Source organism: Neltuma alba, unplaced genomic scaffold (assembly GCF_004799145.2).
Source record: "Neltuma alba isolate B1F8T4 unplaced genomic scaffold, ASM479914v2 tig00007890_pilon, whole genome shotgun sequence".
NCBI lineage: Eukaryota > Viridiplantae > Streptophyta > Magnoliopsida > Fabales > Fabaceae > Neltuma > Neltuma alba.
In genome coordinates this window covers 3,153-17,761 of record NW_021634893.1, presented here as the reverse complement: position 1 = coordinate 17,761, position 14,609 = coordinate 3,153, and the positions used below count along the sequence as shown (strand labels likewise).

The window sequence follows — 14,609 nt, the reverse complement described above, 5'->3', positions numbered from 1 at the left end:
TTATATATATACTAATAGATAGAGAGTAAAATAATATCACTCTAGTCCTAAAATAAGTCATTTGTGGGGAAAAATTTTGGTCCTTAATCTAAATCCTTTGTTATATATCTTAATATGTTTAAGATTTGTTTTCAATTTCACTTTTATTTAATTCTCACTTAAAAGAGAGAAAAGAAGAGATAAGAATGATTTCTGAATATAAATAGACAAAAAAATTTAATAAAAATAAAATAAATTTTTTTATTAATTTAATGTATTTCCTAGTACGTAAAAATGTGTTACAACTTGCAAATGACTTGTATTAAATGCCACTGTAGAATAGTCATGTTAAATATTTAATAAAGTGGCTTATGAATGGAATCAACCAAAATTCCTCTCTCACTTGTAATTAGAAGTAGAGGAATACCACTCTCGTATTTATTATTTGTTACTTGTAAGTTTTTATCACATATCAAAGAAAGTATTAAACAGATAAAATCTTTTACTTTTGTACTAATATATTTTCTTTCACTCATTTTCTCTTTCTTCACCTTTACTGTAATTAATAGGGGCAGAATGGGAAATAAGCATTAAAAAAGATACAAGTGATAAATAAAAATGACCAAAATCCCTTCCTACAAATGACATATAATAATAACCAGAGTGGTACATCATAAGATAAAACGTTTAAAATACAGGTTTAATAAGAGTGTCTCATGGCGAGAAGCTTATGAAAAACAAGAAAATATTAAGGGTCAACACACTAGTCGTATTTTCTAGGTGCATCCAGCATTCTACTCTTTTGTACCATGCATCTAACACTCTGATCTTATTTTTCCGGTGCGTCCAGCACCCTGATATTATTTTTTTGGTTATATCCAACATCCCAATCAGATTAGAGTGCTAGATGCACCAAAAGAATAATATTGGGATGTTGGATGCATCATACAATAGATCAGGATGCTGAGTGCACCTCAAAAATAAGATCAGGGTATTGAATGCACCTCTATTCAAATGTTAAAAACGTTTCTTATGTTAAAAATAATACTCATATGATCCTATTTAATTTATAGGGCAGCAAGAAAAATTTTATGTTTTTCTTCATTCTATTTATAAGCCACAACAATAATTTTAGTATGAATGTATCATTTTGTGCTTCATTTATTGTTAGTTTTGTTATGAAAATTATTTTTTGGTAAAAGACAAATTGTTATATTTTAATACTGGAGTAACTATTGCTATTTAAAATTTTTCTTAATCTACTCATGATACATTAGAAATGCCCTAAAAATACCACAAGAAAAACAGGAACCGAGGCGGACAAAACAAAACCCACTTGTGCTTTGCAAATATAAGTATTCGAAGTGCATAATTAATTAAAAGGGGAACAAAGCCTCTCTCATTAGGACCTTCTCCAACAAACCTGTCTTCTCCTTCTCCTCCTTCTTCTGTTTCTTCGTCTTCTTACTCTTACAATTGTTCTGTGAGTACCATCGACCATATATGCACTCTTGATTACGATCTTTCTTTTTTTCTGGCTTCTTCCTTTTTAAGTAATATCTTTGGTTTTGAAACATATTATATATATTCCCATTCCTTTGAGGATGGTGTTTTAGTTTGAGATTTTTTTTTCTGTTGAATTTTTGTGTGGTTGATCTGGAAGGGGAAGTATAGAAGAAACCCTAGAGGAATGGGGAAAGCCAAGATTGCGATTAAGAGGATTGACAATTCAACCAACAGACAAGTCACTTTCTCAAAGAGACGAAGTGGTCTGTTCAAGAAAGCAAGAGAGCTTGCGATCCTCTGTGACGCACAAGTTGGGGTTATTGTGTTCTCCAGCACCCGCAAGCTCTATGAATATGGAAGCTCCAGGTTCCTCTTTCTTCTGCCAGCTTAATTATCTTCGATTATATGCCTTCAGATCTTGATTCTTTCTGAGATAAACTTTCTTGAATGTGATGATATTACTGTCAGATACTGTGTGGTTGTTGGTACTCGATGAAATTAACCTTTTTTATTTGTATATTTTCCCACTTTCATATATTCAAGTGTATAACATGAGATTTTGTAATTGATGCTTTAGTTTTCTCTGTTTTTTTTTTTTTTTACCTTTTTCTCCTCATATATCCTTTCTTTCACACACACACACACACACACAATATGATCAACATCCATGCATTTGCGTTTGAATGGTGTTATTTTCAGAATCACCTTGTCTGAATGGTGATGTTATCGGTAACAGACGCTTGATTTTCTCCTTTTCTCCTGCCTTTGTTTTTTCTATTGTGGGTCGCTTTTAATTTAAAACATTATGTAAGATAACTTGTGTTAATTATATATATATATGGACACACTTATAGTTCAAGTAGCGAGGCCAAACTTCACTTGGCTTCCTGTAAAATAACTATCCAAATTAATCCCTCACCAGACTAGCAAACTTTTCTGGTTAAATTGAACTGCACTGCCATGACGCACTTTTAGCTAGCTAGCTTTCATATATACATATATAGATCCACAAATACATACACATAGAAAGATATCTCTTTTTTTATCTATATAAGGAAAATTAACCATTTGGTTCTTACAGTCAACTTGATTAAAACTCACTGAATTTTCTCTTGATGCAACTCATTCTTTATTAATGTGTGTGTGTGTGTGTGTGTGTCACCTTAAGGTTGGTTTTCAATTGAAACATGGTTTGAAATATGAGTGAGTTCAATAAAATGTATGGTCCGTTATTCTGAAAGTATATGCAATATTATTTGTAGTGCAAATAAGCTTTGCATAAAGATGGGGAATCTAATATAAATATAAGATTATAGTACATCTGAAAATTCAATAAAGCCGTATTTATTTATATAATATGACGCATATATATAGTATAGAGACCTTATCATCTTTTAAGTGAAACGGGAAAAAAAGAAAAAGAAACGCAACCTTTAAATTCAAATTGAATATGATGTAATTCTAAAATTATGTATATCTAACACAGCCAATTGTTTATTTACCATAGATGCTTACAATTAGATACGTTTCTCTGTGTATTGCATAATTTAATGAATGAGTTATGCGTGCATATTAATCATGGCTTATACACAATGCAACTCTTATATTAAGGACAGGAGATAATATTTGCAAAGACTCTGTATCATTTAGTTTGTTCATGAATGTACTATAAATTGACAAAAACTTGATTTAATTTTCATTTGGTTGATTGAATTCTCTGCTTAATATTGGCAGCCTGAAGTCAATTATTGAGCGATACACTAAACAAATAGAGGAACATCATCATCCGCTCATGAATACCGACTCAGAAGCCAAGGTACAAGACCAAATGCCTTGTTCCTCCAATATTTTTTTCCCTCTAATGTTCTCTAATGCCCTAGACCCAACTTCAATTATATTCCCAAATATTGATATCTCACGGCGATGAAATATGTAATTTTTAATTTTTTAATAGTTTTTCAAAGAAAAAAAAATAAAAAATGCATAATTTTAGAGTATTTATAAGTCCTGTTCAAGTAATCATATCCATAGATCATATATAATTCCTAATGCAAGTGTGGTTGTGTATTCTTGCACTTGTCAAGGGAAAATGGGAGAGGAGGTGAAGAACTGCAGTCTATATATTGATTCTACGTACGTTGCGGATCTATAGTCATAGGCCTTACTTATATATCACTTTTAGATAACTAATCTGGAGATATTAAAAAAATTAGTTAAGTTAGATAATTGTAACAAATATGTGTTGACTTCTCTGAACTACCCTCTTTAATTATGTATATTAAAACTATGCATTGGTGAAAATGTCTTGCAAGTTACAATCAATAGGGATAGTTTAGAGAAAATATTATAAATTTGAGAGACAAAATGGATTGAAGTCTATATTTAGAATCAAATTCAATCTCCAACTAACTCTTATGTTACGGATTGGAGGTAATCTATAACATTTCTCAAGATAACGATATATAACAGACTATAAGAACATAACTACCATATTACTCTCAACACTCGTTTTCGTCATTATCATCAAGTTTTATGTGTGTGATTGCAAACATTCTCTCGAGACTGCTACCTAAATCATAGTCTGCTTGCTTTCTGGGAATAATTTGTCTGGCTAATGTGAGTGTGTGGACCATGTAATCTACGTATGGCTCGCTAGAATCATCTTCATGCTTATGAGTTAGATATTCATTACTTCTTCCTTATGTTCTTTCTTTCTTTCTTTTCTTTGGCTACAATGGAGCCGTTAGTATCTGGATCCTATTATCTAAAATCCAATTAATTCTGCTGGACATGGCTAAAGTCCCTTACCCTATGCTTGGTGTGATGGAAATTAAATGGAGGGAAGTGGAGAAGAGGGGAGAAAAAATTTTAATGAGCTCAATTTAAAAAATTGAAGAAGTGGGGTTTTAAGATTTTAATAAATAGAAGATATAAGATGAAAGAGTAATAAAAATTAACTAAAAGCTTTCAACCCTACTTCTCTAATGTTTTAAATCAAGATCATTAAAATTTTTCTTCTCCTCTATTTTCCTCATACCAAACGGACTGTCAAGGAGGTAAGAATCTCCTACCAAGGGTTTTTGAACCCAATGCCTACCACCTTAACCATCCCCAGTTGATCTTCTTCCTTACATTCAATATTCTCCTCCAGTCCTTAATAAAAGACCTATTTAACTAATTTGATTAAATTAAGGAAGTTAGGTAAGTTAGTTAATTATAAGAAATATGACATATTTTTCTTAAAACATCATGATCATCTTTCTTAATATCCTCCATCCCTCACTTACTTGATTATGGTTGAAAGAGTATCCATAAGGGTAATTTAGAAAAAATTGATAAATATGAGAAATAGGTCTTATATTTAGGGTCAAAATTAACTTAACAATTAGGTCCTATATTAAGGACCGAAGAAAAACATTTTTGTGCTGTATTTATTTCATATATATCTGTTGTTGCACTTGGTAGTTTTGGCAAAGAGAAGCAACGATCCTGAAGCACGAACTTCAACATTTGCAGGAATTGCACAGGTAAGAAGAAAGTCAGATACATTGGAACTGGAATTATTACATTTTGCTAGCAAAATGTTGATCTCAACACACACTACTTTTCAACCCGCTCAACTATCATGAGCTTTCTTCAAAACTGCAAAATTATTTCATTCTCAATATAATAAACTGGAACTCTTTAGCAATAAACGCCAAGTAATTTATTACCTTTTGGACAATGCAGGCAATTGATGGGTGAACAACTTTCTGGTTTAGGCATTAACGAAGTAAAGAATTTGGAAAATCAACTGGAGATGAGTTTAAAACGTGTCCAGATCAAAAGGGTATGATAGTTCAGTTCACCTCAGATCTTCATTCAATTTAACATCACACCATTCATTTTAAAAACTCAGATCATTAAGTTATCCGCAGGATCAAATCTTAACTGATGAGATTAAAGAGCTACAACAAAAGGTATTCAAGAAATCCTGTTTCTGATCTTGCCGTGTATATATCAAATGTATTCCCACAAATCCTCACTAATATTTATTGATCCTATATTGCAGGGAAATCATATCAGTCAAGAAAATGTTGAACTCTATCAAAGGACACAAGTTATTAGTAAAGAAAATGCAGAGTTAAAAAAGGTAATTAAGTTGATACAGAACATTTTATCGAGTTAGACCATATATTCATCTTTTCATTCAAATAATTTACTTCTCTCGCAAGTGCGTGCGTGCGTGCGTGTGTGTGTGTGTGCATGTCCAATGAACAAGCTTAATGAAGTTTTTTTATCTAATTAGATTTATGAAGCAAGGGTTATGAATGAAGAAAACGAGAGATTCAATCTGCAGCTGAGCCAGCCAGAATCTCAATCTAGTGAGCCACTCACCAAAGCAATGGAACAGGGGTATATTATATTCCTTCAAACTGGTGAATAAATATACAGCTTGAACACACACATATAAACATTTTTGTGTTGTTCATTCTTAAAATTACATTTAAGCCCTTGATTCCTATGACAGATTACGGCTGCTATAGCAGTAGCTCTTTGACCGTCTAGGGTTTTCAGACAACACCTTTGCTGTGGGAAGATCAGGTCTTAATTTCTATGGGGGAGATAAATGTTTTAATTCAAAAAGATAGTTATTAGATAATAAACTCATCAGGAATAGCATCAATGCATATTTGATCAAATGTTTCTGTTATATATGGATCAGACACATTCCACATATCTCTGTAAATTATATAGATATATTAAAGCCTTCAAATGTTTCTAGTCTGGTATTATGCACGTAGCTTCTACATCTGTTGTGATCAAATGGATGGAATTCGGACACCGAAGAGTCTTTGTTTACATATACCACTCTGTTCGTATATGCAAGTCACTTGTAGTAAAATAGTTTGTTTCTAAATATAAGTCACTTATAAGGTAACTAATAACATTTTTTTTTTTTGCAATTTTACTCCTACTGAATATAATAATAAAAACAGGTATTTTTTAACACCCTTTCTTTAATAGGGCAGATGTGAAAAATATTATTAATTTAATGCATGTCTTGATATGTGAAAATGAGATACAATCGACTTGCATATCAGTTATAACAACAGAGCAATACCTTTGCTGAAGAGCTCAATATCAAGTCGGGCTTGGGGTCTTCAATTTAAAAAAAGAAAAAGAAAAAGGAAAAACATGTTTGGAAGGTTGGAGGCACAATGAAGAGCATTAGAAAAAAGCACATTAGATGCCTCAAGTCCAAATTGGGAGAAAAAAGGCTCTTCAATTTTATATTCACTCTTCCCATATATGGAGAATCTTACATAAAGATATTTAACTAATTGTTAGTTAAATAATTAGTCTAATTCGTATTTATCAACATGCATGGTATAATAATAACAACATTATTTACACCACACCGAAACAATGAATTTTTTTTTTCCAATCAACATTATATTGTATGGCATAATAGCCACCCTACAATATATACATATTGCTATAGGAAACCAAAAATTGGAAGAAGGGTAAAATATCGTAAATTACTCCTTCCAGTCCTTACTATAATTAATAAAACCTACAAGAAAAATCTAACTGATAACTAATAAAGTCTAAAAATAAATCTAACTATATGGGAATTGACTTGTGTGTCCTAGAGGTTAGTCTCTTTCCTCTTGTGCAATATAAGCCCTTAGATTAATCTCCATTCTCCAATTAATTTAAGTTGTGTCATAGATGCAATTGTCACCTACACATAGAAACAATATCATGTAAGATCATAATCGAAGGGAATTAAAATTCAAGAAAAATATGCATTTAAGCACTGAAATTTCTAAAATACCCTTGCGCAAGTAAAACTAAATTAATAACTAATTTATAGTGTGAAAAGCCCAATATACGAAAGAAAAACATAAGAAAATAATGGAAATTATCAATGAAATCTTGACTTAATTCTTTCTTTATTAGCTTCTCAAAGGACATGTTAACGTCTCATACCTACTAATGGACAAATTATCCCATCAAATTTGACCATGTAAATAGCTATATACAAGTATAATACAAAAATTTTCAAATAACGCAACAAGAGTACTTAAGAATCGGCAAATATTTATGAGTAAATAGACATTATACCAAATGTACATTCGACGTTCAAAATAAAAGTCAATATTTTCGTAGGAACGTACAAAACATATGTAAATGTACATAGTCAAAATACTAAATCGAGGCTTGTTTAATTATTACTTTTCCCGAGAAACAAGTTGTCAATGTGAACGCAAGTGTGAACGAATAACAAATTATTTGTAGCAGTGAAGCTATAACCAGTCTGGCTACTTTCTGCCAAAAATTTTCAGTAAACAATATTGATAAGTAAATAAAGAATAATATACCAATCAATGTACGTACACCGGAAGTTTAAATTAAACTGCAATAAAATTTATAGGGACATATCGAGTATATGTAATAAAAATGTAGATAATTAAAATACAAAATTGTGGATTTTTTTTAAAACTACTTTACCGAAGAAACAAACTGTCAGGTTGTCAATGTGAACGCATAATAAATTATATATATGAAGCAGTCAAGTTATTGCCAGTCTGCTTTTTACCAATTAATGAAACAGGGGAATGAGGCAAGAACTTACAAGAGTAAATCTTATTCGATTCGTCCTGCCGTTTTATAATAAATAAATAAGCAAATAATTTTTAAAATCATCAATTATCAACAATATAATCAAACATGGTGCAGTCCTTTTTTTTTATCATCAGAGTTTAGACAAAGTAAAAGTGAACCCTGCTGTGTTAAAAACTGCAACCTCCGTCTTGGGTATTGATGACCTTATGAAGAGCATGCGTACGGTATCACAGGGCTTTGCATTGTATATTTAATAATTTATTGGAGAAATTAAGATTAAGAACTTACTTACAAACATGTTTTAAAAATAAGAAGTTGAATTACAAAATATGGAAGAAAAAATTAATGCACCCGATGGAAGAAAAGATACAGAAAATTAAAGATAGAGTGTAGATTTTTTTGCCTAGGGCTTTAGCTTCAAATATGTTTGCCAATCTCAATCTCACTTTTCCCTAATTTATTGGATTTAACTTTTAGGGTTTTGTTTTATAATTTATTGATTCATTCTTGCCATGAGAATATATAAAAACTAGCCCTATATTTTCCTTACTGACATGAAGGATGAAGAATAAGGTTATAGACTCTGCTTGTCCTGAGGGTAAAAGGACCCCCCGAAAAACGGTCTATAGATTTTATTATATATATTGATAAGTTGGTTGGTTATATATTCATATGTATAAAACAATTGTTAAAGTAAACATGGAAATTAATAGGCTTTTTAATTATTATTCAATCAAATCAATATACTCAAATCATAAACATGAATCCATAAATCCATAGTTCCTATTTCTTTCACTGTGTACATGAGTAGATTTTACAAGTTTTATAATTTTTTTCTTGCAGTTTTAACAATCTTTATTCATTAGAAAAATTCAAAAGCCTGGGCAGCGTACGGAGGCTTACTCAAGTTTAGTTCTAAACTTGGCAAGAAAATGAGAAGAATGCAAGTGCAGCAAACTATGTTGGTTTAACGTAATTCAAAAATAAAAAATAAATTTGTTTGACAAAATGTTGCATATCGCTTAGTTTAATTATGAAGACGGATATCACATATATGTTTGTCTGTGTCTATATATAATTTCATAAATTGCTGAAGCGGCTGAATTTTAAAATATGTTCACTTTTGAATCGTTGGTCCTTACTTAAAGCTTCTTAATTAAGCATGGCTGTTGCCCTATGATGATATCATTGATAATATTATAAAAGTTTAATGTACCTTGTTTCTTTTTCAAACATGCTTGTGATATTATATTTATAGCTAATAACAAAGTTTATCCTTTTCAAGCATACTTGTTTAAACCTATTCGTCTATATGATTTGATAAATGACACATGCAATGTTGATGGACCAAGATGAGATGAAGACTTTTAATTAGCCTCATCACGTGGTATGCCACCACTCAGCACATACTAGTTGGCCATTTTGTATGACTTCGTTCCTTAATACTTACATGGTCGTCAAGGTAGAAACATGGGATTGTAAAGCCTACTTTGCTTCTTTAGTTAAGAAGGAGAATCATAATATATATGATCTTACGCTCTATGCCTTTAGCTAGATACATCTCGAGTACCAGAATTCTTGATTAATCAATTGTGTGGATTGCATCGTGATTTTTAAGTTTAGCCTATAGTTTCAGCCAACAGTATAACAATGATTTATGAATGAATGTTTGTACTAGTTAATGTTGATGATTTATGAATGTGTAATGTGATTTAACGGCCAGTGCCCGGCCGTTACAGTTAGTCAACGGCCCAAACCTCTGTGCCCTATGTCATCTCCTATGCTTAGCTATTGGACTATTTTTTTATTATTATCCCAAGCCTTCGAGATTAAGTATTCGAAGGGCATCATTCACCAAAATGCCTCTCATTAGGACCTTCCCAGACAAACCTGTTTCTTCGTCTTCTTCTTCCTCCCTCTATTCTTCCGTGAGTTCCTCCAGCTTGTCAAGCATATAAGCAATGTTTATTTTGATTCTGTATTTATGTTTCTCTTCTTTCTTTTTTTTTGGTTATTTGTGTGGTTTTGGAGCAAATTATTCTCTGATTCCTTTAAGAATGATTTTTTTTTTTTAAGTTTTTTCTTTTGATGAATTTTCGTAGCTTTACAGATTTCTTGTGCAGTTGATCTGGGAGGCGAAGTAATGGGAAAAAGGAAGATTGCGATTAAGAGGATTGATGATATAACCAACAGGCAAGTGACTTTCTCAAAGAGACGAAGTGGTTTGTTCAAGAAAGCAAAGGAGCTTGCGATCCTCTGTGACGCACAAGTTGGGGTCATGGTGTTCTCTAACACCGACAAGCTCTATGAATATGGAAGCTCCAGGTATATGTGCATTTGTGTGTGTGTGTGTGTGTGTGTGTGTGTGTGTATATACACACCTTGTTCCCCGCTTCATTTACTTTGTCTTTTCAGAAGAAGCCCTGCTCACAGCATTTTCTCTGCCTTTCTCTCTTTCCATTATAATATGCCTTTAGATATTGTTTCTTTCTAAGACAAACTTTCTAAGTTTTTGCATCTACTTAAGTGTATCATGCGAGCTTGTAATTGATTCTTTAGTTTTCTCTTATAAATGATTGCTTTGGCTTGATATATGTGTGTGTGACGCATGTGTGTTTGAATTGTGTTAGTTTCAGAATTACTATTCTCTGATTCTAGACTTGACCTTTGACGCTTGTTGTTCTCTTTTTCTCCTATGGACCTTTGTTCTTTCTATTGTAGATCACTCTTGATTTGAGCCTATAATTTATATTCTCTTCGTTTTAAGACTTTAGATTGCTTACATACATTACATATGTGTTACAAAGCGAGAACTAGCTTCACTTCCTGTAAGATATAACTATCCAAATTAATTACACAGCAGACTGGTAAACTTTTCTGGTTAGACCGAACTGCACAGCAGGCACTTTTAGCTGGCATATTCATATATACATAGATCCATAGAAATACAAATACATACACACATTTAAAAACATCTCTTATATATAACAATATGGGAAAAATTAATCATTTAGTCGTTATAGTTTTGACTTAATTAAAACTCCATCTTTTGAACTTCCACTTGGCACATACTTACATAAGGCATCTTAAGGTTGGTTTTGAATTGTGAGAAGCTGAGGGTGTGCTGATAGTGGAAACATGGTTTGGGTTAGTATTGACAAAGATAGGTTTGGTTTCAAGAGTAATACTTGCAGATCTAAATGCTTCCACTTTGACAGGTTTTAATAAAAGACAAAACTTATGTATGATGGGGTTATTTTATTATTGTTAGTTGTTAAAATGTATACGTGTATTTGCAAATTCACACGCTTGCTATAAATTTTTGTATAGGATCTTATAATGTAAATTAGCATTTGTAAATTTTCAAATAGACACATGTTATTTTGTTATTGGTAATCGTTATGTGTGTGCGCAATTGTAATTAAATTCACTTATAAAATATGAACACTTATTGTTCTGCTGTTATTGTTAGTTGCTAAAACATATATGTGCACTTGTAAATTCACGAACCTGACTCAAGTTTTGTGCTTCAATATAATGTATGGTGTATTGTTCCAAAAGGATAAACAATTAAGCTTTACATAAAGATAGCAATATTGTGTAGAATTACAATACATCTGAAAATTTAATAAAACTACTTTTATAATACGATCCATATCGAACTATCTAGAATAGAGACCTTAGCATCTTTTAGGTTAACCTGTTTTAAATAAAACAACTTACAAATTCAAACTAAACATATATACTAGTTTCTAGGAGTTAGGTTCGGATTGAATCGGGTTAAACCACATGAATGCAAAGTTCTAAGGACAAACATTTTTATTTTCATTACACAATACTTTAACCCGAGACTCTATCAAGGTAAGCATGTCTTAAATCAATTGATGAACCCACTTTTGTTGGTAATGTAAAAGTAGTTTACTTTTGTAAGAATTGAAATACTTGAATAAGTCATAAACTTGCATTTTAATTCCCATAGGGATGTGTGTAATGGGTCTATGCGTATATTAATTATCAATATCATGATCAAGTCAATTCACTCCTACTTTATGGCTTGCCTATGAAAATTAACCATTTTGAAACATATTTAGGAGGAAGGGTTATTATTAATTACTGATACAATATTCAGAATCTATTTATTAGCATTTCATACATAGCATTAATCCTCCTCTATTTGAGCCCTAAAGCTTTGATTTAATTTTCATCGTATTGGTTGAATTCTCTGCTTAATATGGCAGCCTGAAGTCAATTATTGAGCGCTACAATAAACAGAAAGAGGAACATCCGCTTATGAATGCAGCTTCAGAAGCCAAGGTACGAGACCGAATGCCTCATTCCTCCAATATATACTTTTAAGGTTTCTTCATATGAAAGTCATTTTTAGTTACTAGGCATTCACAACTCATATATATACAGACATTTATATACACATGAGTCCAATTGTTAGTATATATATACTTGCACTTGTCAGTGTTATCTTTAGCTCCAAGCAAGATTTCACTACAGAAGGAGAACGATAAAAAAGATCGCGGAAAGATGGGAGAAGAGGTGAAAAACTGCATTCTATATACTGATATTACGTTACACATCTATGCATAGTCATAGGCCATTCTTAAGTACACTCACACACACCCCCACGTGTTTGTCAACGCGGTATAACTATATATATAACGGACTAAACGAACATAACTACCATTGCTCTCAACAGTCCCTTTCGTCATGATTACCAAGTTTTATATATGTGATTGTAAACTTTCTCAAGTCTGCTTGCTTCCATGCATGGCTAGCTAGAATCATCTTCATGCTCATGAGTTAGAGATTCGTTCCTTCTTCCTTAGATTCAATACTACATTTTTGTGTTTGGTAGTTTTGGCAAAGAGAAGCAACGGTCTTGCGGCAAGAACTTCAACACTTGCAGGAATTGCACAGGTATAATAAGTAAATCAGATACACTGGAACGTGAATTATTAAATTCTGGTGACAAAATGTTGATCTCAACACACAAAGTTACTATCATGAGCTGTCTTCAAAACTGTTCATTCCCTTTTGAATATAATAAACAGGAACTATTTAGCAATAAACCCCAAGTAATTTATTTCCTTTTGGAAAATGCAGGCAATTGATGGGTGAACAACTTTCTGGTTTGGGCATTAACGAAGTGAAAAATTTGGAAAATCAACTGAAGATGAGTTTAAAATGTGTCCAGATCAAAAAGGTATGATAGTTCAATTCAACTCAAATTTTCATTCAATTTAACATCTCACCATTTTACAGGACATGTAGCGTACTTGATCATTAAATTGTCCGCAGGATCAAATCTTAACTGATGAGATTAAAGAGCTACAACAAAAGGTATTCAAGAAATTGTGTTTTTGATCTTGCCATGTATATGTGAAAGGTATTCCCACAAATTCTAATTTATTGATGCCAATGCAGGGAAATCAAATTTGTCAAGAAAATGTTGAACTTTATGGAAGGATACAATTCATTAGTAAACAAAATGCAGAGTTGAAAAAGGTACTATTTAAGTTGATAAGCCAAGTGTTTCAAGTTTTCTTTTAAATTCTTAATAAAGTTTTATCTTCTTAATTAGATTTGTGAAGTAGCCGTTCTAAATGAAGGAAATGGGAGTTTCAATCCTCCATATACCAATCTGCAGCTGAGCCAGCAGCCACAATCTCAATCTAGTGAGCCATCAACCAAAACAATGGAACTGGGGTATATTATATGCCTTCAAACTCATTAATAAGCAGGCAGCTTTAATAAACATAAATATTTCTGTATGTGGATATGTTTATTCTTAAACTTCCAACTAATTAAGCATTTAATTCCAATGACAGATTACAGCTGCTTTAGCAATAGTTCTGACCATGTTCTTGGGTTTTCAGACAACAATTTCTATGGGGCAGAAATGTTCGATTCAACAAGATGTTAGATAATAAACACATGCGGATAAGATATATTGGATATATCCCTGTAAGTTACATCATAAAGCTATCAAATGTGTTGTAATTATGTGGAATCATGTAGCTTCTAGAGCTGTTATGATCAAATGGATGGAGTGTGAACGGGGAAATCTTTTCGTTTATATATCTTTTTGTTTTTATCTTTCTTAATCTTAGATGAAGTGTTCAGGCGAGATAAATAAGATGTCTCAAACTCACATCATTTATACTATATGATGAATTTGAATTATGTTTTTATCGATTCAAAAGAAATCTAAATAAGTAAGTTTCAATAAAATGTGATAAAAAAAATTAAAATCATAAAATTTTATAGTATAATGAAAATTAATGTTTTATAACAAATATATGTGTTAGAAATTTTTTTTTCCTAAATAGGAGTATCTTGGTCAAAACAAAAATTTAGAAATCAAACTTAGCAGTCACTTATATAATTTAATTTGTTTTATAATTATAAATGGATACAGCACTTTTTTGTGCGTGTGTCTATTTACATAATGTCATAAATTGTTAAGGCGCTGGATTGTAAATGCCAATGGACATGTGAAA

At 31.7% G+C, this 14,609-nt stretch overlaps 2 protein-coding genes across 4 annotated transcripts; both read left to right on the top strand.

Moving 5' to 3' along the window:
- Nucleotides 1-1,328: 1,328 nt before the first annotated feature.
- On the top strand, nucleotides 1,329-6,246 carry LOC114753376 (MADS-box transcription factor 23-like). Of its 3 annotated transcripts, XM_028942071.1 has the most exons (9): nucleotides 1,329-1,462; nucleotides 1,643-1,851; nucleotides 3,220-3,301; nucleotides 4,951-5,012; nucleotides 5,215-5,314; nucleotides 5,403-5,444; nucleotides 5,537-5,617; nucleotides 5,774-5,880; nucleotides 5,996-6,246. In XM_028942071.1, the coding sequence occupies exons 2-9, from the start codon at nucleotides 1,670-1,672 to the stop codon at nucleotides 6,009-6,011; spliced, it is 672 nt and encodes a 223-aa protein (XP_028797904.1). In that variant the 5' UTR covers nucleotides 1,329-1,462; nucleotides 1,643-1,669; the 3' UTR covers nucleotides 6,012-6,246. The 3 variants fall into 3 exon arrangements, with proteins under 3 accessions (XP_028797904.1, XP_028797905.1, XP_028797903.1); XM_028942072.1 differs by having other exon boundaries at nucleotides 5,002-5,012; nucleotides 5,774-6,246; XM_028942070.1 differs by having other exon boundaries at nucleotides 5,774-6,246.
- A 3,770-nt stretch (nucleotides 6,247-10,016) lies between these two features.
- Nucleotides 10,017-14,027, top strand: LOC114753375 (MADS-box transcription factor 23-like; the record flags this gene model as incomplete). The annotated part of the gene is made up of 9 exons (XM_028942069.1): nucleotides 10,017-10,025; nucleotides 10,208-10,422; nucleotides 12,336-12,411; nucleotides 12,965-13,026; nucleotides 13,213-13,312; nucleotides 13,408-13,449; nucleotides 13,534-13,614; nucleotides 13,691-13,784; nucleotides 13,938-14,027. Coding segments are annotated over exons 2-9 (727 nt in total), but the record flags the coding sequence as incomplete, so codon positions are not given.
- Between the last annotated feature and the right edge of the window lie 582 nt (nucleotides 14,028-14,609).

What these genes read in the sequence shown, in the direction of transcription:
- LOC114753376 (XM_028942070.1), top strand. Translation starts at nt 1,670, where the DNA reads ATGGGGAAAGCCAAGATTGCGATTAAGAGGATTGACAATTCAACCAAC. An exon ending in TATGAATATGGAAGCTCCAG is followed by an intron (nt 1,852 to 3,219) that starts GTTCCTCTTTCT and finishes TAATATTGGCAG; the next exon opens with CCTGAAGTCAATTATTGAGC. An exon ending in AACGTGTCCAGATCAAAAGG is followed by an intron (nt 5,315 to 5,402) that starts GTATGATAGTTC and finishes AGTTATCCGCAG; the next exon opens with GATCAAATCTTAACTGATGA.